This window comes from Primulina eburnea, chromosome 3 (genome assembly GCF_022965805.1).
Source record: "Primulina eburnea isolate SZY01 chromosome 3, ASM2296580v1, whole genome shotgun sequence".
NCBI lineage: Eukaryota > Viridiplantae > Streptophyta > Magnoliopsida > Lamiales > Gesneriaceae > Primulina > Primulina eburnea.
The window spans coordinates 10,644,371-10,666,701 of record NC_133103.1 but is presented as its reverse complement, the minus strand read 5'-3'; the positions used below and the strand labels follow the sequence as shown (position 1 = coordinate 10,666,701).

The following is a 22,331-nucleotide window of genomic DNA, read 5'->3' as shown; positions in this document are numbered from 1 at the left end:
ACCCTGAGGCAATATGGTATAAAAGTTGGGACTCAGCTGGGGGAGCACCCCCACCCCACCATTTTCTAGTTCAAAGTGGTTTTGGTTTCCCTAAGATTTTTTAATTATGCAAGGATTATGATACTGAATCCGTCGTGTTACAGTTTTGCTGTATAATAATTCGTCTTTGTTGTTGTTCACAGGAACTGATCGTACCTGGTTCAAATCTGGATATTTTCACGTTCAATATGGGATGTTTTACTGTACTTAAGAGTAAGAAAAAAAAATCTGAGCAGACCATCTATATCAAACGTGTCAAGCCTCAGGAGCATTCACCAACTATGTTACCTGAACCCCAAACTGAGACACGATCTTTGCAGTCTGCACCACCCAGCTTTAGAAATAGAGTAAAACCAAGCCCGTCAAATAATGCTATTAGCAGTAGTAGAACACGGGCATTGTCGGCCCCTTCAAGTCTTGATGCTACAGAACAAGATGCACTAACATCTGCTGAATGTGAGGAACAAGAGCAGCCCACCAGTCGCATTGGATCAATTAAAGAATATAATTCTCCCACTCCTCAACCACTTCCTCTTCCATCACCCAATGGCACTAATGTTCTGAAGACTACATCAAGCTTTAAGATGATAAATAACAGTGGCCTACTTGATACATCTGGACCACTTCCCCTACCTCCTACAGTTCCTCTGACCCTACCGGGTAAAGGAATGCTTATTAACTTCTCATATGATGAAATTGCATCAGCTTGTCACAACTTCTCTCCGGAGAGATGCATGTCTGAGGGTCTCTCTTCTGTCATATATCGAGCTTCGTTTGGGGATGATATTTCAGGTTCAAGGAAGTTTGAAGCCACAGTTACTCGACTTCAGTCTTCCAACCAGGTTACATTTGGTTCATATCTGTGCTGATATTTTGAATTGGTGGTTCAGCATCTCTATTTGATCTTTCTTACAAGTCATCATCTCATTATGGGATATAATTAGTGTTACATAAGTGGGTGAACTTATGGTGCTTCATTGGCTGTTGTCCTTCCTTACTAAAGTTCATATATTCTGATATTTACTGTTGCATAAATGGTGAACTTTTGGCGCTTCATTACAGTTCTTCCACACTGAAGTTAATATATACTGTTTGCGTCCATGATTGTCATTTCTGGTTTTTAGGACATGTGTCTCTCTCTTTTTGATACAAGGACATGTCTTTCTGTTTCATCTAAGTAATGACTCATTGAATTCTAAGTTTCTAACTAACCTCTTATCCCATTTTAACTTTAGCTCTACCTGATTGGGCACAATATCAGTTTAAAGATACTTCTAACATCTTGGGTAACTTTGAGTTAACTTGTTATCTGATTTTGCTTTTTCAGGGTTGGAAGGAATTTGTCAATGATGTGAATAGCCTGGCATCGTTGCAGCATCCTTTCCTCTGTAAATTGGTTGGTTTTTATGCACGCGAAGGCTCTGATCACAGGATGTTGGTGTATGAAAGGTTATTCTACGGAAGCTTGGATAGGATTCTGTATGGAAGATCTGATGGTCCACCTATTGACTGGAACAGCAGAATGAAAGTGGCTTTTTCTGCTGCACAAGGTCTTACCTTTCTGCATGAGGAAGGGCCCTTTCAGGTAATCAAGATTATCTAAACCATTTAAATTTTAATAAACGTTTGTGTAGTTCGAGTACAGTATATTAGTTGATTGTTTCTTGTTGCTGCCACCGGTTTTGGTTTGCACTGAGATTTTTCATTAACTTGTATCTGGCTTCTGAACAGGCAATGTTCCATGAATTTTCAACAGTACATGTTCAGATTGACAAAGATTTTAGTGCAAAGCTTTCTGGATATGGTTGCCTTGGCCATATTCCAGAAACAGACATATCCAGTAGCTCGGTTGTAAGTGTTTTTTTGCATGTGCTTTGTAACATAATTCTCATGCGTCTTTCTGTATGATATATAATTTAGTATGCACTGTTGTGGGTGGGGCTGTTTTTCTGACTCATCTCCTTATGCCCCTCAAAATCGTCATTTTGCTGAATTTTCTCAATATTTGTTCAGGCTATGGCAAATCTTTCAATGGAGACACTCGAACGAGGGTTGCTAACCCCGAAGAGCAATGTTTGGAGTTTTGGAATTGTTCTTCTTGAATTGCTCACCGGCAAGAAAAACCTTGACAGTAGGCATTCGAAGGAGGAGAGAAATTTAGTCAAATGGAGTCGACCTTTCCTGGCAGATGACTGTAGATTGTCTCTAATCATGGATCCGCAACTTAAGGGTCGTTACCCACTCAAAGCTGCTCGGATAGTGGCTGATATTGCTCAACGATGTCTCCAAGTTGATCCGTCAGAGAGGCCAACCATGAGAACTATTGTGGAGCATCTCAAAACCATCCAAGACATGAAGTATACCTCTCGGTTTCCTCTGCAAGAACCAAGGGCAGGTAAGTGGGAAATACATGTCAAGATCACCTAGCCTGAATGGTATTATTACTCCAGCTCCAAGATCAAATATCTCTCCACCCCCGACAATTGCAGCATCTACTTCTCTTACTAGGCTGTCTGCACGGCCCTTGGCTCTACCTCCTAAAATATGTTCGTCTACGCCTGTCGATGGAAGAAACTGATCGACAAGAAAGCAACCAGAGATCATCGGCGTCAAGTGTACGTTGATCCAGTGTTGAAGGCTTCTGGATGTCCATAGCGACCATTTTTTTCTTATTTTTTTATTAACTTCAGATAATCCGATGTTACATGGTACATGGATGTCATACAGTTGCGATGGTTTTGTAAATGAAGTTACTTTTCTTGTGTTCGGTATTTCTTCATTTTGAATTGCCGCTGAAACCTTTTTTTTTTGGGAGGTATTTATTTTGTTCCTATCTATATATTCCTGTTATTCTTGATTCAAATTATCATAATTATTATGAACATAATAATAATGAATGAAATTAGTAGTACTATTATATCATTCATTGATGAATGTGCGAGTGGAATGGTGGCGTCCGCAGGGCGCTATTATCAAATAAGATTCCAATGATGCCCCCAGAATTGTGATGCAATTAACTTAATTCATGGAACAGTGTGTTATGGCTTTTGTATTCCGACCTGCAATTTCTCTCCTTCGTTCGCTTCAACAAGCCAATATTCCTTCTTAGAAGAAGCCGTTCAACAAAGTGTTGCAAGTTACCACATTTGGAGTCTAGTCCATTTGTAGAGCTTCATCCAGCCATTCCAAATCGTCAAACACTTCCAAGGCATCTAGAAATCTTCCTATTTTACAAAAAGAATTTTTCGATATAGTGAAAGTAGCGATAGTGGGTTCCCACCCATCTTCCTGCGCTCCAGAAGATTTTGGCCTCCATCGGTTCGTTAACCTTACGGTGAAGGCATACCAGAATTGAACACGTCCAATTATCTGTATCTAAACCCAAATTAACTCGGACATCAGTTTCAATGCCATTTCAAACTTATCCAACGTAATGAAAGACGTCAACATCCGATTAAAGTTGGCTAAGGTTGTTGGCAATCCTCCACTTCTTGGGAAAATCTCGATAGCTTCAAGGATTTGTGAAGAAGAAGCAGTATCAAGAAAATCATGGACTCTGGTGCACTTGCAAGAATAGATATCAGAGACAAGGGGTTGATTGTTGATGAGTGGGAAACGCTTATTCCACGAAGAGAATAGAGGAGAAAGCAGGTTGTTCATGACTAATTATCAAGGATGAACTAAAGATGAAAGTGTAAACTGAGCAGGTTCAGATAGATAGATGTATACCACACAGCCTTGGAAATTCAAGTCAAATTTTTTATTCTCAAAATTAAAAGGCCAAGCTAATAACACAACATCCAACATGTTCAGAAACTGGCAAGCAGGGGCAGTAGATGTAAATCCCGATTCTGTTACATATTAAGCTCCAACATTAGTACGCAAAAAATCTGAAAGTTTAGTACAGCTAGCAATTTGCTACTCCTGAAAAGTACGTGCCCACTGATCACCAAATCCTGGGGTCCTTGGATCTGCACCATCTTTTCTCGCTCCATGTTTACCAAGAAATATTGGTCTCAACAACTTTCTTATTGCCTCCTGAAAACCCGAACCCCAACCACGTCTCACTGGTTTCGCATGCTTCCCCTTGTGTTGTGGCTGCGCTAGGCATAGTGACTTCGACAGGCTCCGCCCCATCATGGCTTGGTTGAGTTGCAATTCAAAGGACAGCCTCTCGTATTGGTCTAGCAACGTGCTTTGTTCATCACCAAACCTCTTAGAAATCGCAGATTCCATTTTTTCCATTGCCACCAATTTGGAAGCCTACAGATTCTTGACAATAACGTAACTTAACATATTTTTATGATGTTGTGTGTTCAGTCCACAAGAATCAAGAAAGTCATAATTCGGAAGCACTTATTAGCAGCATATTGCCCCACACTGGAGAACCCATAAGACCAGCAATCACTTAAAAACAGCGAAAATAAGAGCTGCAATTGCTAAAATTTGATTTTCAAATTTTAATTTATTGCACAAATGGCTGTTGGTGCCAACTTTTTGAAACCATCTAACGCGTGTTGGGTCGAAGAATAATGATCCATTTAATATGCATTTATTTAGTACCACTGTTACTATACAGACTTCAGTGGTTTAGTTAATATTGTAGTGGCATGGCCATGCAGGTAGTTTTTGTCCATTTATTTCTCTTTCGAAAAATAATATAATAAACATAAGAATAAGACCAAGATGTCCCTGTAGCTAAAAACCGCGAAATCCAAAAACAAAATAATATTCGAGTCAGGATGTTCAAGTTGATGGACTAAGTGAATATTTGACAAATTGCCATGAATTCGATTCTTTTAACCACATTTTCTCGGGCAACTCTATCCCACAAGTTTTCATGTCTAATATGGTTTACCTGACTGACGTGATTTGTAAAGTACTAACTTAGACCGAAGTTTTACCTGTTACATACCGAAAGATAATAGGTTTGGATTCCATCATCATAAAAAAATATGTATCACAGGAGTTTTCCTAACCGAACACAAATTATAGCCATGAGTCATAGAGCTCAGTTGGTTTCGAGAAAAATTTCCTCGATTGGAAGTGGATGTAGCCGTTGGTGAAAAATAACCCCTATGATATTTGTAAATATAACAGCAAATACAGATATCCCGTTTTGGCAAGGACAAAAGGTTTGTTTATATTGTAAAAACTACTCAGATTGCAAATACAGGTATCCCGTTTTGGCAAGGACAAAAGGTTTATATTCCTGCCTGCATACGGTTTCTAAATCTTAATAATCAAATGTAAAATAGATGGTGTTGTATTGAGTACAGTCAATGCCTTTGCTGAACAACATCCAGACAGATAGAGTTGAAGCCAGTAAGAATCACAGTTTCAGTTATATTCTTTTAACCAGTACCTATGGTTTCAGTTTCCATATGTAAGAAAATGCTACATCAGCAAACTGGATAAGACCTTTGACAAACAAATAAATAAATGGTAATGAATTTCTAAACATCATTATTCCCTTGATTATCCAATGGCATATACTGCGCCATGATAGCCCGGATCTCTGAGTCCATGTATCTCTGCGTAAATAATGTTTCATTCCATCAGAAAGTAAGAAACAAGTACCAAACTTAGATAGTAAATCAATACACATACCCGGATCCTGTAGTGGTACACTGCATATCCTCCAACTCCAGCCACAACCAAAACCACCATCACAAACCACACAAAACCCCACCTAACTTCGCTACTACCATCTTTACCTGCTAAAAATATTATGATCATTAAGCATCACAAGCATTTCAACTTTTGTTGCATGTATGAACTACTTACTTATACATGTGTCATGCTCAAGTATGTACAGCGAGTTCCCACGGCAACTGCATTCATAACTTCCCCAGGTGTTTGTGCATTTGCAGTCTGCACATTGGCACGCCACCTTTTCCTGGCATTCATCAATGTCTAAACCAAACAACCCAACTTAGTCTCTGAAATAAAATTGCGGACAGTTCCTACATGTTAGTATGTTTTTTACCTTCACAATTATTAACACCATTACCCCTGAATCCTGGTGGGCACTTGCAACCTTTTGAATGGTCATCCTGAAAATTGTAGATCAAACATTTAACTTTTTGCCACACTGTGCCTTAATACGAACTAGAAAAATAGGATGGAATCACCCCCACCCCCCCAAAAAAATAAAATAAATAAATAAATAAAACGCAGAAGAAAAGAACAATTTGACTGTTAGGTGTCAGTCAACTCACCACACATGCCGAGTAAGTCCTCCCACCTTTGCTTCCCTTCCAACACCCTCCATTATTTATTTCACATCTCAATGGTCCAGAAGCTGTGAGACCAAGACAAAAATACTATGAATGCATAACAGAAGTTAAAAGCAACACAGGAAAACTAAAAATAAATTCTAATATCTGCTAACAAATGAAATTAAATAGAAGAGTTTTTCATCTCTATTATCAATGGGTATAACTGATATTGAAAACTGACTGTGAAAGAAACATTTGTGTAAAAATAAAGACTCAAAATGATAACTAAAAAAGAGTGCACAGATTAGATGGTTACAGTGACCTAAAGGGCAGTGGACATGATGTAAAGGGCAGTAATAATTACCTTCACAGTGAGTATAACCATCACCAACAAACTTCACTCCCTGCACAATGGGACACTCACACACCCTTCCCCGGAACGTATCCTGTAAGAAATTTTTATGCCAATCAGACAACAATTAACAGTCGAAAGATGAAACTTCTAAAAAATGTGACTACCCGGCATGCAGTAATATTAGCAGTCTTATCCTCCCAGCATCCACCATTTTTCTCCAAGCACTCATTTGTTTCCGTATCTGCCCCAAAAGAACACATTAAATTGCAACTTTAGCACGTAGATAGTAAGAAAGGGAATATTTGTGGTACAATTCAGGTAAATGTTTCAAAATCTTACATACTTAACTGATAGAGGACTTATACAAAACATATTGCCGAAAAAAATTGGGAAATAGAGTAGAAACAATGACCTTTAGTTAAACAAATGGCAGGCTCTGTAGTTTCCTCAAAACCCGAACAAATGGCCTTTAAAACTGCTCCTTTGTCCAGCTTGCCTGAAGATCAAACTTGGTTACATGAAAATTCCTATTTTTCTTCGGTATGACTCAGGAAGCAGGGGGTAGTCAATTAAAGTTCTCACCTCTATATTGTTTGTTGTTCACAACAAGAGTTGGCAAGATAGTAACATCTCCTCTTGAACCCTTCCCTATCTGAAAATGAAATGCATCATCGGTTAATAGCTCAAATTTAAACTCTCACCAAAATGCTATAAAATATATCAAGGGTTTTTAAGAAATTAAACCTGTGCTTCCTGTTCTGCTTTTAGTATTAGGTTATCAACATCTGCTTCAGTATCTCCAATACATTCATCAATCTTTTTAACATCAACTCCTGTGGAGAAACCATTAGTCATTGAGCAAGTAGTGGCCTGGGTTTGTAAAACATGGAGACTTATTTATGACATTAACTAAAGTATGTAAAAGATGAACTACAAAAAAGGCAATTTTCAGAAGACAGAGGCCACAATTGAGAGTCAATGAAGGACAGGCAGAACCTCCATCACTAAAAAAAGTTTCACTAGCTCAAAGTCGGTAATCAAATACGGGGCATTTAAATTTCTAACCTTCCCGCTAGTTTATTTAAAAAAACGACCTATGAAAAAAACACATAAACTCATTTTGCAGTGATATTTTAACAAATGGTGGTTATTTTTCTAAATTCAAATTTGTATAAGGTCATTCATCCAACTCTCCCATCAAATACATAAAAAACAGTGACAGAATGTTAGCCAAGTCCGTAATCCTAGTAAAAACCACATCAATCAGAAACAGAAGGGGTTTACTGTGTCGTGATGATGATTAATTCCTGATCAAGAGTCACGAATATGCCAAAGACTTCAGGCCGTTGACATTAAGATGATTATACAACATACAACAATTATAAACAATAGGCTGCTTACATTAAAGACCTCCAGGATGATAATGGATAAAATACACATAAACAGCAGATTATAAGCTCGAACAGGAGAAGATATTAACATGTTCATAATATTCTCAGAAAAAAATAAAAAGCAATTCTATATGGGTGATAAAATAAAATGTGCTATATAGTAACTGTCAAAAAGTGCCATATAGTAACTGTCAAAAAGTGCCATATAGTAACTGTCACCTTTACATAGCCCCGGTTGTCTATTAGTGCATTTTGAATACATATAACATTAAAATTTCTTCCGAAGATTAGTTGCACAAAAATAAATTGACCTACCAAGTGATCTGATTACTTGATCAGCACACTCTTTAGTATACTTCTTCTCTTTCATAGGACATCGAATTGAAAAATCAGTAACGTAGTCCCACCATTGCCATGGCTTTCCAGTTTCATTTGCCACATTAAAGAAGCAGGCTTGACGTAGATTTTGCACAACGACATCCTTACCATCGTATCCCTTGCTAAAATCTTGCTCAGGATCTGGCGCACAATACCTACCGTGATTGATACACTGGGACTTGCACTGTTTGCTCAAAATAAATGCCTCAGGACAATACCAAGTGATATAATGAGGAGTAAACTGTGTGTAGCCTTTCTGTTCAAGAATCTCGGCAGCCCCTTTAAAGTTTCTCACAAAAGCTACCTGACTTTCACACTTGGGACCACACTCATCATTACTATTCGTCCAGAGTTCATATTCAACACGCTCGTCAGGATGTGGCAGAGCCTCCCTCCAATCAAGGTTTATACTTACCATTTGTCCTTTAGATAATTCATTTTTTATTTTGTCCCCAAGACCCTTGCTGATAAGCGCTGATGGGATACTGATGTTTTGTAGATAATCTGCCTTAGCATCCTCTTTTTCAGGAGTATCCATTGTGATAAGAGGCTCAACCCTGTCATCTGTAACGAGAATAGCTGCAGCTCCACCATTCTGAGCATTCCATGCTTTCAATGTAAAATAACAATCTGCCAGAAAATAAATAAAGATTATATAGCAAATGGAGGTGAGGTAACAATATTTTAGAATGCTAGTAAGCGAGATTTTATCATAACAGCTAGAGAACTACCCAGATTAACACCTAATAGCACAAGCATGTATTTAAAAACGAACAGACATGATTATAACCTAAGCACATATATGTAAGAAAATACAAACATATGGCATAAGCTAAAGGGGAATAGCTTAAGAGAAACTCAGGACTTACAGCCCTAAAATTTTCTCTTTATAACAAGCACAATGGATCAATACCAACTTCTAAATTTTATCCATGGGAGATTCCACAGAGAATTTGTACTTCTCCTTATCAAGTCATTGAGATGAACTTTTAACAAGGAATGCTGGAACAAACTGGCCTGGTTGTGCTTAAATTATCTTCAACGTGAAGATTATTAAAGAATTGGTAGCCAAATATATCAAAATGCATGTGATCAAGTAGACAATACAAGTGCACCAACCATCTTTTGCTTGGAAAATACAAAACCATGATATTCTTCCGATGTCACCTATGGTTAGAACATATAATCTAACGAGCATTATTAATTTCTAGAGCTTACTAACGGGAAACGCATGTAGAATTTCTTCTCTCTTTAACTAGCAATCACAAGAAAATAATAACATAAGGTGAAAAAAGCTAGAAAATGAAACTCAATTTACCTTTTGCATAAAAACGAAAAAGAAATAAATGAATTTTACCTCCTCTGTCAGCAAGAAGGAAGATAGGAATGCCGCCAGGCTTATTCTTCAATGAAATACCCGCATCTTCAAAACTCGTGCATGCCTTCTGATTAGATTTTGGATAGAACACAGAACCTACCAATGTCCCACCATATTGAGGCACCCCAAAATTCCCTATCGCACTTTCGTACACGTCTTTCAATGAGTCTGGTGATGTCACCTTCAAGTTGTTCTTCTCCACAACAAATCTTCCCAGGCAAGACCCATGAAGAACAAACCAAACACACACCAAAAGTCCAAATAATTCCCTCATCTTATTTTCCCTTCAATCAGGAAAGCATGGAACAAAATAGGTCGGTTGACCCAGATCAAGAAATATGAATCCGAGCAACCCTTTTACTTCTTTTTGAAGACTCCGCTTGTTTTCCGTTAACACAACACAAATCAAAACATTTCTTCATGCAAAATAGAATCTTTAACACTGATCAACGAGATTCAGATCATAGATATCGCGGAAAACCCAAAAAGATGGTAGTTTGTCGAAACTCCACTCCAAAATTTGAGCTTATACAAACAAAAGAGAGAAAAAAAAAGACCAGGACGATTTAAGAAAATATATATCGATGAAAAACAAAAGAAAAAGAATAACGTGTGATTACGCTCCAGACTCTGTTCACAAGCTATTCACGAGACTTGACTACGTAAAATCTAACGATACCCCTCGAAGCGGAAGCCACTTGAGACCCGTAATCTGATAAAGCTAAACAATCGTGTTAAACACAAAAATAACCCCTTAATTATACTTAAACTACACACGGACCCTGGTTTGAAATTACCTTCTCTATTTAAACAAAAAAAATTACTCGGTGGATATGCTTTATCGATTAAATAATTATTTTTAAAAATAATCAAAATATGGAATCTTAATTGGGATGTTGGGAAATATTTCCATCTCTAAGTCTAGATGTATTTAAATACATTAAATTATTATTGAAATTGTTTAATTTAGAAACCCAACTACCCAACTACATTGGACTTGGAAGGTGAAGACTTGCAGTGTTCCAGCGACCCGGTGTTCCAAGGCAACGGGGGAGACGTCAAATTAAGTGGGAGAGAATGTTACGACCCAACAGTTTCAACTGCAATACACAAAGATTTTAGGAAGGAAATGTGTCATAGAGGCTTGGCGACATACATAATCTTCTTGAGTGCTATAGCATTTCTTTGAAGTCGAAAAAATCTTCCAGAGAAGCTGAAAAGGCATAAAAATTTGAAGGCTTTAGGTTCATGCAAAAGTTCTTGGAACATTGTGAACAAAACTTAAACATTCTAGGTTCATGTGGAATGACTTAGAATATTATGGAAAAGTTTGGGTCTACAAGCTTCCGACTTCTGGGACAATCTAGCAAGATCTGAAGACTTGATATAAGATTTAGACTATTCTATAATACACTTATATTTTATAGAATATAAATACGTAAGAAGATCTAGAATCATCTATTGTGTAGAGTAGTGTAGAATATTTTGGAGATTAATAACATGGACAATGCAGTGAACTTGTATATACAGGGTAAGAGTTCATTCGTCACTCATTCAACAACTAAACAATTGAATAATTCGTACTTCATTTGGCCAAGTGTTGCGATATTTTCTCTCTCAAGATACCTATGGTTAATCATTGTATTCAAGATTTCTCAGTGAAGCAAAGTTCACTGATACATAAAGCTAAGAATTATTGGTCCAAATTGAACTCATCATACTCACAAAAATCTACTAGATATCTATGGACCATTAGTCAGATACACACAAACCTACTAGATATAAGAAGTACAACTCAATTGCAGCATCCTCTAGAGCATAGCAAAAAAAATGGACCAAACTCAGTAATTATACATTTCTCATGGCTAAAAAGTTGCAAGTTCTTCTTTGCTTAGTCAAAACGAAGTGTACAAAATTCCATTGAATCCGGGGATGGTGAAGGCAAACTCCAAACCGATGTAGCTCAAGGCAACAATATTGTCGTGTCGAACTAGAAACTATTTGATGGAATCGATTTGTCCGCACAGTTCTATGACTTTTTTGCGACATCTCTCGATCTCGACCTTCCAGCTGTTGAATTCCTGGGATTGAGTTCATTTGTTCGAAACAAATGGAACGGTGACTACTCACTGCTTTATAATTATTCCAGCTAAAAAATATTTAGATTTTCAATATTTATTAAAATTTTCCTAATTATGAATTTGGGCATGATTTTATTAGTAAAGAAATAATAATTCATTTTTTAGTTGCGATGGGTTTGTGAATCTAATTTAAGGGAAATGATTAATTTAATTAATTTTATATAAATTTAATAACGGATAGTATAACATTTATCAAATGCAAACTTTTAATTATAAGACAAACATATATTAAATAAACGATAATAATTTATGTGAATTTTCCACAAAGAGATTTAATTTTTTTGGTCATTTTCAATACTCATAATTCAGCATATGAGAACAACTCTTCAGGACGGTTGCTTGCCCGTAAATATTCTTATTTTGCTTAAAGTTTTTGATTTCAAGCGTGGAATTCTTGCTCAAATTTTTTTACCTAGAAGAAATGGAGTTGGAGAACCGGTCAAATTCCATGAGTCATTTCAAGTTGTGGAGTGAATTGGAGTTGCCAGAATTTGCGGATAATTAATTGACGATCAAGTATAGAGAATCTCTGGATCAAGGCTTCTTTTATTAGCCTGTGTTAGTTTGAGTTTTTAGTACATGTTTTTTTATTTTGAATAAGATTAATTTTCATGTCCACACATTTGAATTTTTTTTTTTCCAAATTGGAAATTGATAATAACATCATGAAAAAAATATAATTTCTTTTTTAAAGAATATCAAGTGAAAGCTTTCATTATTAAAAAAATTAAAGAAAATTTTCGGAGTTTAGAGCTGTTTTTTATAATATGATGAAAATCAAAGGAGGTTCAATTACTTAGAGAATCTCGAGTAAAACCAGTTCAACTAAGCTCCGATTTCGTAAATATTTATTATTTAAGGTCTACATACTGATCTATTTCTTATCAGCCGTATTAAACAACAAATACATACGGTTGTGCTATGTTGGGAGAGTAGAAGAAGCTTATGACTTGCTAACGAACATCAAAATATCTTCTTTAAGACTGGATATTTACACCTACACTGCAGTGATGAATGGTTTGTGTAAAGTGGGCAGGTCAAATGAGGCATTGGAATTGCTGGATGAAGCTCTACAAATGGACTTGACCGCCAATGTGGTTACTTCTAACACCGTTGAATGGCTTCTTCAAAGAACGAAGGCCTTTAAGTGGTATTGTCTTGTTGGAGCGAATGAAGGAGAGAAACTGCAGGCCGGACTACATAAGCTATAGCACACCCTCGGGGTGGTTTATGTTCCCAGTATTCATCTAAGGTGTGCGCTCCAACGCAGTGAAGTGGAGTAACCTCGATTGGAAGACGAATAAGGCTTGAGGGGAGGCTCGGACCACGAGAATAACAGTGGAACTTCGTTTGAGGGGAGGATTGTTGGGATGCAACCAAAGTCCCACATTAGAAGATCTAGGGAAAGATCATGAGTTAATAAAGATGGAATGATATCTCCATTGGTATGAGGCCTTTTTGGTGGTTTCAAAAGCAAAACCATGAGGGTTAAAACCAAAGTGGACAATATCATACCAGTGTAGAGATATCCGGATTCCATTGGTCCTAACACACACTGTTTCATGGATTGATTAAATGGTGAAAGATTAGAGCAGCTTTGGGAGGGTCCATAGGGAAATGGTTGAAATTGGTTTTAGAACCGATGAGAGGTTGATGAACACCTTGTTGAGGGGGGTATGCAGACGTTCTCGGGAAGAGAGAGAGCTGGTGAAACAAGCGTCTGATTTGTTTGATGAAATGAGGAATGGCCAATACATTGTTTATCCTTGTGCGTATGATCTGGTGGTGGAATCCTTGAACAATGGAAAGAAGTTGGACATAGCTTATTTTGAATGAGATGGTCAAGATTGGACACTCTCCTAGGACATTCACCTTCGGTACCGGAGATGTTGACAAGGCATAATTTGTTTCGCACCAGCCTTGTGCTAATCATTATGGTATAGTGATTAGTGAGTTGAATGGACAAGGTCGATCTTTAGATGCTTGCTATTTTATGGTGCGGCATTGAAAAGAGGGGGTGGTGCCTAAAAGGAAGCCGGCCGGCAATGAAATCTTCGCCCACCAAGTGTACAGGAACCTACTGCCTGCTGGCCGGCTGGGATTATTCTTGTTAATTCTGTTGCCCTTTCCTAATCTTTAGCTTTTAAGCCAACTTTCCACAAGTTTGCCAGCCAACGATGATGTCATCGTGAAGCGTATGGAACGTCAGCTGCAATTAATCAATTGCATTAAGATATAAAACCAACAAAGAAAGCAATGTAATGATATGATTGATTGCTTCAAAACCGAACATAAAAGCGAGCGTGCACCAAACACTAACAGGACTTCACAATTCTGGGACATCATTGGAATCTTAGTTGATAAGAGTAGTGGCCAGTGGGCGCCACCATTCCACTCTCACATTGATCAATAATTATATTTAATAATAATTTTTTTAGGCTAAAAAAAAATCATTAGCATTAGAAGGTAAAATCAAGAATTTAGTAGAGGAAGGGATTTGACATTTAATTATGTACTGTACGGAGTGTATCAATTGATCCCCCACAATTCACAAAGCCTCTCTTTTGCTCCATCAACCTTTTCTTAACCCAACGAGTCTCCGCTGCCGCTGCTCTCCGGCGTCCAAAATCTCAACCCATTCCTCTACTTGTCGCGCAAAATGGTTTCTTTTTCCCTGCTCTAAGTTGGTAAGTTCCCCCTTCACCTCTTTTCTTTTCATTTATGGTATATACGTGTGTTTATTATATATTTTTTGTGTGCTTATTTTGCAACGTACTCATTCTTGGATTCTTTATTCGCCTCTTTCAAGTGTGGAAATGGAGGATAGGGTGTGCATGAATGGGGCCTGTGCTTCGTCAAACTCACTGGTGTGGAAAAAGGGCTGGTCTTTGCGATCTGGTGAATTGGCAACACTCTGTGATAATTGTGGGTATGAACGTAACTCGGTCTCTCTTTATTCTCATGAATATTTGAACTTCTTTTTCAGTTTACGCATATCACCACCATTATCATAATTTTTAGCAATTGATTGGGTGCAGATTTCACTTAAAGAATTTTTGGATGTTTTGGGTTGCTCAAGAACTTATTTTTATAAACCAAATGAATGATATCTTTCCTATTTTCTGAATCGCGATCACTTTACTGATAAGCCGATAACTTTTTGCTTATCTGTTGGTTTCAACAAATCATAATTTGTGGCTAAGAACAAGTGCAATGATGCAGCAATGAAGAATGGCGCTGGAAAGGAAAGAAGTGTAGATCAAATGCAAATGATGGGAATAATTTTCACTCCATGTTTTGATAATAATTAAAACCACTAAAAGTCTGACATCAATCTTCATTAAATACAGTTTTCAAAGAGAAAACAAAGCTTACTAATTATCAATATTGATTGAATTTTAGAAAATAACAAAGATGACAATCAAGATTATGAAAAAATAATTTGGGTTTAATAATAAAAATTAATCATACAATTAGAGACATAATATCAAATCTTATGTTATAAGTTCGATTTGCCTTTGCTAATAACTTACTATATACATCTCTATATGTGTATGTGTGTGTTTGCATGTATGTGTATTCAATAAATTTTAATTATGTACAAAAATCTGATTTTTAGACACTTGCGAAAGGGCCAGACCCCTACCATGCATATCCTTAAATACTATGAAACACCCCTATCATGGACTTTGGAGTTATAAAATAGCCGTCGTATCCACCCGTTTATCCATTGTGTTGGATACAATGTCCGTATGTTTATATTGATTTTATTTTCGAATGTTCACCAGTCGAATCCAAACTATATCCGTTTGTGTTCACATTCAAGGAGTATCTGACACTGTGTGTTGCCATTTTTTAGTGTCTACATAGAGTTGCATGCAATTAAAATATTAAATACTTCTCCTTGCTATTTTTTCTGCAAACTCCAATATTTACTTCAATATTTTTTAATGATGTAATCTATTAAATAGTGTCCTAATGCGAATTATTTTCAATCATACTCATATCCTTACTCATTGTTGCAAACCACTTGGAGTTATTTGCACCCCTTTTGTACCCAGTAGTTGAAGGCTAGTATCCAAATTGAGAATCTTTCTATAGTGATTTAATAAACAACATGCTACTATTATGAAAGGTGCGGTGCCTTCATTGGCCACAAACATCTTTATGACCCAATTGCAATTTTTCTGTTGATCTCCATGTATTTCCTTTGTAAATGGCAATCTGGACTGCTTGCTCTGCTGATACATTTAAAAATTGCACTCATTTCTTATATGTTGGATAAATTCTGCACAACTAACATGACCCAACCTTTTGTGACAGAACTCAGATTTACCTTCCAATTTGGCCGATGAACATGAGTTACTTTGTTGCCAATTCAGAGAAAAAAACTTTTCTGAATTTTAATGCAAAAAAGATTACTTCCATCTACATCGTACGTTTCAAACTTCTATCTTTGAAACAACCTAGTAATCCTTCTTGAGTAATTGTCCAATACTAAGGATTATTTCAGGCTCAAATTAAAGGTCATAAATAAATTTTGCACCTGTATCATGCTTGATGGGTACCACACCTTTCCCTTTTACCTCAATACTTTCTCCATTTCCAATCCCGGCTTTAGAAGATCGAGTTACATCCAACTCTTTGAATATAGACTCATCATACGTCATATGATAGGCTAGCCATGGTGAATCAACTAAGCTTCTCACGAATGTGTCGTTGTAAAACAAGTTGCAACAAAACAATATTCCTCTTTTAGATTATTCTTTTGAAAACATCATCTGATGCTATGGAGTGAATACAAGCTTTGGCCTTTGATATACTTCTGCTTTCCTCACGATAATTTTTTATCTGAGTCATCGTCTGAATTCTGATCGTCGGTTAATATCGATGATAAACACTTCAAGACACGACCCTCCCGGGATGGGTTTCCATCTTGTTTAGTTTGACAAATCATACAAAAACCATGGTGCCACTGTCTACAATTATGTGGAAAGGAAAAAATTGCAGAATAAATACAAGTGATTTTAAATGAATATCACCTGGTAGATTTGCATTTTCAATTCTACAGTAACATTTATAAAAACTTGATAAACTCATTATGCACTACATGGGTTGACCACAGGGATGCCTATAAACAGTTAATCTTCTGTGAAATGTTCCACTCAGAGGACACTGGTTGGCGAGAGTGCAGTGTGTGTGGGAAGGTGAGCTGGTGGATTGCTTGGTGACACTCCTGTTTATTTTTTTATTGACAGAAGTGAACTGTTTTGCGTTGGCAGCGTCTTCATTGTGGATGCATTGCTTCTAGTTCTTTGCTGGAAGTACTTGACACCGGTGGTGTAACTTGTATAGGCTGCACCAAGAGTTCCAAGCTTCCGTATGTAAGATTAATATCTGAATGCTTAAAATGTGAACACTGTACATTCAATGCTTTATCCTTTAACATTTTTCTGGAGCACCTGACAAGTCTCTGTTTATTCAATATTTATTTTTGGAGTGTTTATTCAGTGAGGGCAATATTTTTTTTTCTCAAAATAAAATCTTAAACTAAAACCATATTCTCTACAATAGGCGGAATATTAAGCAGCCTGGAGGTCCTTGATATTGAGTCATTTTTTTTATCTCTTTGGTATATTTTCTTTAAATTTTTTATTATGGTTGGTCTTTTTAAATATCATAAGAAATAAAAATATTCGTAAATCCCATACTTCTGTAGTTTTTTAGGATAACATAATATGGGTTATCATTTTACAAAGTCAAGTATTTGGTTAGTTTGTATTATGAGGTATCAAACAATGACAAAACTTCAAATGCTTAACTTTCTGAAGCTTTTTAGTTCCTTATATAGAGATCTGTGTAATCTCTGATTCTTCCAAACCTTTATGCAGACACCATGTCAAGAAAAAACTGAAGTATGTGCCCTTTCCACTGCTGGTATTAATCAATGCATGGACAAGATACCATCTAAACATTCTGGTGATGATGATAAAAACTTCTGCTTAGAGCACTTGACCCCATCCCAAAATGTTGATACAACTGCTATGAAACCGGAAGAATATTTTCCTCGTCGTGGAGAAATAGGGCATGAAACATTATCAAGTTTTAATATATCATCTGCTGACCTGCCAAAAGATTTTGAAGCATTTCAAGAATGTATGATTCAAACAAACTTGAGTATTGGCTTGTCTGCTTCATCGAACTCAAATCCATTACCTCGGTTGATTGCTGAAGAAAGGGAGTTCTGTACCTCGAATACTCCTTTGAAGCAGGTGTCTAAGCCTTTCCATCTCTCACCCAGCCTCCCAACTTCCGTTTTTGCAGCAGGAATAGAAAAAAGCTCCGGTAGTATTTCACAATTACGTGTGGCAAGACCACCGGTGGAAGGGCGAGTTAAAAATCAATTGCTTCCTCGTTACTGGCCTCGAATAACAGATCTGGAGCTGCAGCAAATATCTGGAGAGTATCCTTAGAGATAGAAAGTTTTACTGGATACCGATTCTTTAAAACACTTATATTAAGCTTAATCAAACAACATACATCTTCTTAAGCTGTCCGTTTCCTTAATTTTTTACACGTTTTCAAGCTCAAATTCTACTGTTGTTCCATTATTTGAAAAGGTTTTAAGTGCCAGTGATGCTGGTAGAATTGGCCGTTTGGTTCTTCCTAAAGCCTGTGCTGAAGTAAGTTGGTTACTTAATGTTTGAATGTTACATTACTATGTTAAAGGGCCATGATCAGAGTTAATTCATTTATGAATATGATTATATATTTATCATCTCAGAACCCCACAAAGGAAAAAGGAAAATGGAAAAAGAAAAATTGAGAAAACAAAAAAGAGAGATCAAAGAATCGTTGTATTTGGATATTTATATTTTATTATTTTATCTGTTACCAACTAAGTTTCATGTTTTGTTCAGGCATATTTTCCACTAATATCTCAACCAGAGGGGCTTCCTCTGAGAATCCAGGATGTGAAGGGCAATGAATGGGTATTCCAATTCCGGTTTTGGCCAAATAATAATAGCAGAATGTATGTTTTAGAGGGTGTGACTCCTTGCATCCAGTCAATGCAATTACAAGCAGGAGATACAGGTATTTTTAAAAATATAAAATTCCTTTTGAAACACATGTAAGTTATGTATCTTATCGTTGAACGTGCCATTATAGATTTATTTTGTTGAGATCAATGTTGCAGTCCTGAAATTTGTGAATACATCTAATTTATCTCGTTAATTATGATCACAATGAAAAATTACTTCTACAGTTTCTCATCTTGTTATGGTATATCTTGTCAGTAACTTTCAGTCGGATCGAACCAGAAGGAAAACTTTTGATGGGGTTCCGTAAAGCATCAAACAATATTCTTGCACAGCAGGTAGCTAGCTATCTATATTTCTTTATCTTCGGGAATGCTAAAAATAAAATCTCAAAAGTTCTATCTTTTAATTTTATTTGGTAGATGGTGAATGTCATGGAATTGATATTTTGAAATATGTGAACTTAACCTGGCAGGATTCATATATATCTCAGATGAATAGGGGTCCTTTTCAAAGTGATCCTCCTTTAACTGCAGCTGAAAATCCAAACCTAATGAGTGGCTATTCTGGCCTTCTTTGTCCGTTGAAAGGAATCAAGAACTCTTCAGTGGCTATGTTGTCAATGCATGCCTACAATACTGAGAATAATGAATCCATGTTGGGAGATAATCTGTTGCCCCAGACACAGCTGTTTCCTGAGCGCAAAAGAAACAGAAATATTGGATTGAAGAGTAAGAGGCTGCTAATTGATGGCCATGATGCTATGGAGTTAAAATTATCATGGGAAGAGGTACAGGATATGCTATGTCCACCACCTAGCGTGACACCTAGCACGATCACGGTTGAGGACCATGAATTTGAAGAATTTGAAGTAAGAATATTCTTTACACCTTCCAAATTTCAAGTTATTAAGTCCTCATGGTTGAGAATCTCAGGTTTGATTATATTGATGCCACTATCAGGAACCACCGGTTTTTGGGAAGAGGAGTATTTTCATTGTTCGTGTATCTGGGTAAGATGTTTTCGATATCTTTGCATGTGTGCGTGATCGTGTTTTTTTCTTCTTTTTTCTTTCTTTCTTTTTTTTTTTTATCCTTTTTTGGCAGACATGGTACGACCTTGTTTCATTAACTCCAAGAGTTTGATTGAATAAGTCAGATCCCAATAAATCGTAGATTAATAATAGCAATATAAGGATGAAGGTGTTGTAATAACTACTTGACATAGTTCGGTTCATCGAACAAAAACTATCAAGAGTAATTTGCTCATGAAATTTGTTACGAACAAAAAGTTGAATGAGGTATTATTTGTTGGACTGAAGGCTTCTGGTCTTTGGAGCCCCCGTAAGTGCGTAACAACCAACATATATTGAATTAGCAATATTGTAGTTGAGCATGCTGAAGTCTGAACTACTGCTGCAGGTGTGGTTTTACAGTTTTTGATATTTGAAATTGCACTCGGTTTTTCTGTGGATCTAAAGGTTTGAATGATCTATCCAGGGAGCACGAGCAGTGGGCTCAGTGTGATAGCTGCTTTAAATGGAGAAAACTGCCTGTTGATTTCCTCCTCTCTTCCAAATGGACATGTCCGGACAATGTACAAGATCAGACCAGGTTGGTGGGGTTTTTTGATCTTTATTTAACAGAAATTAGGAAGGCTTTAATTTTTCTGATTGCGATAATCAGAAATTTTTATGATGGGAATACTTCCTTTTTTTGGGTCAGATGCTCATGTGCTGCACCAGATGAATTAGGCTGCAGGGAACTTGAAAGTCTTCTCAGAATGAACAAGGGTATTGTATTTATGTCCACGATCTTAAACGAACAGGCTGCTTTTGAGATGCTATATTATCTTTCCTGTTTTGGCCCAAGAAAATTTTAAAAGAAAGGAGGGACGGGTGATGGTTTTTGGAATGTTCACAAGTACTGATCTAATTGATACATGTGTTAATGCACAACACTCTTTTTGTTTCTCTGGCCTTTTGGCCTATCACTGAAGTTGCTTGTTGTGGGCATGTACACATACTTGTATTTAAGTGCTGCTAGAAAACTGTGCGAGGCATATTGTTAATTTTACTTTGTTTACTAAAAGAAATTCTTACAAACTGAAAATTTATTGTCATGTAGAGTTCAAGAAACAAAGACTTGCAGCAAGCCTGAAATCACCGCAGGCAGATGCATCTGAGGACCTGGGAGCTCTTGCTAATGCTTCAGGTGTTGATGGTGATAGCGAGCCAACTTATGTTGCAGCAATTACCACAAAACATCCTAGGCATCGTCCAGGGTGCTCCTGCATTGTGTGCATACAACCTCCTAGCGGGAAAGGGAAACACAAGCCCACATGCGTTTGCAATGTCTGCTTGACAGTCAAACGACGCTTCAAGACCTTGATGATGCGCAAGAAAAAACGCCAGTCAGAGCGTGAAGCAGAAATTGCTCAGAGGAATCAATTTGCATCTGCTGATAAGGACGAAGTAGAGGTTGATAGCATCCCTAGTCAGGTGATATCTCAACTTGATAATGGAAGATCAAAAAGTGAACCACTTTTCAGTTGCCAGAGCGATGGTCAATCTCAAGAATATGCAGAAGTTCTGAATGGAGGAGGATTGGACTTGAATTGTTGTCCAGGCAAAGAACATGCAGCAGCACCATCCCGCACCAGCATGATACGTTTGCTTCACGAAGCAAGCTTGCCTTTGGACACATACCTGAGACAGAATGGTCTTGCCAGGTTAGTGAACTCAGAGCAACAAGCAATTTCACCTGGGGAGACCGCACAGGAAGACCATGGTCTTTCCACTACTCTTCCAGGGCACGAGGAAGGTAGGACATTGAATGAAGAGAAAGCAACTAATCCGGATATTCCCTTGCTTTGATTCAAGTTTTAGTCATTTTCCAGCATCTTCATGGTGTGTAAATGGTATGGTTCCACGTAAAATATTCTCTTGGCGTACATTTTTTTGTCAAGTATCGTGTCCAAAAGGCGTATTACACCTATTTTAGTAAATTTGTAATTTATTTATAACTACCCTATCTCAATAATTTTTTTTATATAATTTTTATCTATATTTTTAAAATGATCATATCACCAATAATATAAAAAATTATTGTAATTTTTTTTTAAAATTTTAATATAAACTCTAGATTTTCGCACAAATTATTTGACATACGCTAGTAATTAGTAAAAGTGGAGCGTGAGAAAGAAATTTTCGAGTGTATACTAAGGAATGCAAGTGGATGCTCCAGTCCACATACGTCTTGTACATTAGTAGTAGGTCATGGTGTCTTAGTTTTTCCTAAGTAGGAGAAATTTTTAGTTCATGCGGGAGAGGTTTATGCCATCCTAGTTAGAAGGAGATGATTTATTCATGCTTTTCCCTCCATTGGAA

General features: G+C 37.0%; 3 protein-coding genes across 6 annotated transcripts; 2 read left to right on the top strand and 1 right to left on the bottom strand.

The window, feature by feature from the left end:
- Positions 1 to 227: 227 nt before the first annotated feature.
- On the top strand, positions 228 to 2,810 carry LOC140826268 (probable serine/threonine-protein kinase PBL11). Its single transcript, XM_073188474.1, has 4 exons — positions 228 to 881; positions 1,367 to 1,624; positions 1,771 to 1,890; positions 2,053 to 2,810. The coding sequence occupies exons 1-4, from the start codon at positions 228 to 230 to the stop codon at positions 2,464 to 2,466; spliced, it is 1,446 nt and encodes a 481-aa protein (XP_073044575.1). The 3' UTR covers positions 2,467 to 2,810.
- A 2,477-nt stretch (positions 2,811 to 5,287) lies between these two features.
- LOC140826267 (vacuolar-sorting receptor 1-like) lies at positions 5,288 to 10,502 on the bottom strand. 3 transcript variants are annotated; one of them, XM_073188471.1, is made up of 13 exons: positions 10,383 to 10,489; positions 9,742 to 10,287; positions 8,322 to 9,014; positions 7,360 to 7,448; positions 7,198 to 7,267; positions 7,028 to 7,111; positions 6,780 to 6,856; positions 6,625 to 6,706; positions 6,261 to 6,343; positions 6,029 to 6,095; positions 5,827 to 5,955; positions 5,650 to 5,759; positions 5,288 to 5,573 (listed from the first exon to the last, which is right to left on the bottom strand). In XM_073188471.1, exons 2-13 carry the CDS (start codon positions 10,034 to 10,036, stop codon positions 5,496 to 5,498), a joined length of 1,857 nt encoding a protein of 618 aa, XP_073044572.1. In that variant the 5' UTR covers positions 10,037 to 10,287; positions 10,383 to 10,489; the 3' UTR covers positions 5,288 to 5,495. The 3 variants fall into 3 exon arrangements, with proteins under 3 accessions (XP_073044572.1, XP_073044571.1, XP_073044574.1); XM_073188470.1 differs by having other exon boundaries at positions 9,742 to 10,502; XM_073188473.1 differs by having other exon boundaries at positions 5,650 to 5,756; positions 9,742 to 10,500.
- A 3,893-nt stretch (positions 10,503 to 14,395) lies between these two features.
- On the top strand, positions 14,396 to 21,895 carry LOC140826266 (B3 domain-containing transcription repressor VAL2-like). 2 transcript variants are annotated; one of them, XM_073188469.1, is made up of 13 exons: positions 14,396 to 14,590; positions 14,713 to 14,832; positions 17,029 to 17,110; positions 17,186 to 17,287; positions 17,795 to 18,366; positions 18,490 to 18,586; positions 18,824 to 18,998; positions 19,202 to 19,281; positions 19,437 to 19,814; positions 19,906 to 19,955; positions 20,443 to 20,556; positions 20,668 to 20,735; positions 21,070 to 21,895. In XM_073188469.1, the coding sequence occupies exons 2-13, from the start codon at positions 14,720 to 14,722 to the stop codon at positions 21,816 to 21,818; spliced, it is 2,580 nt and encodes an 859-aa protein (XP_073044570.1). In that variant the 5' UTR covers positions 14,396 to 14,590; positions 14,713 to 14,719; the 3' UTR covers positions 21,819 to 21,895. The 2 variants fall into 2 exon arrangements, with proteins under 2 accessions (XP_073044570.1, XP_073044569.1); XM_073188468.1 differs by having other exon boundaries at positions 14,397 to 14,590; positions 19,419 to 19,814.
- The last annotated feature ends 436 nt before the right edge of the window (positions 21,896 to 22,331 follow it).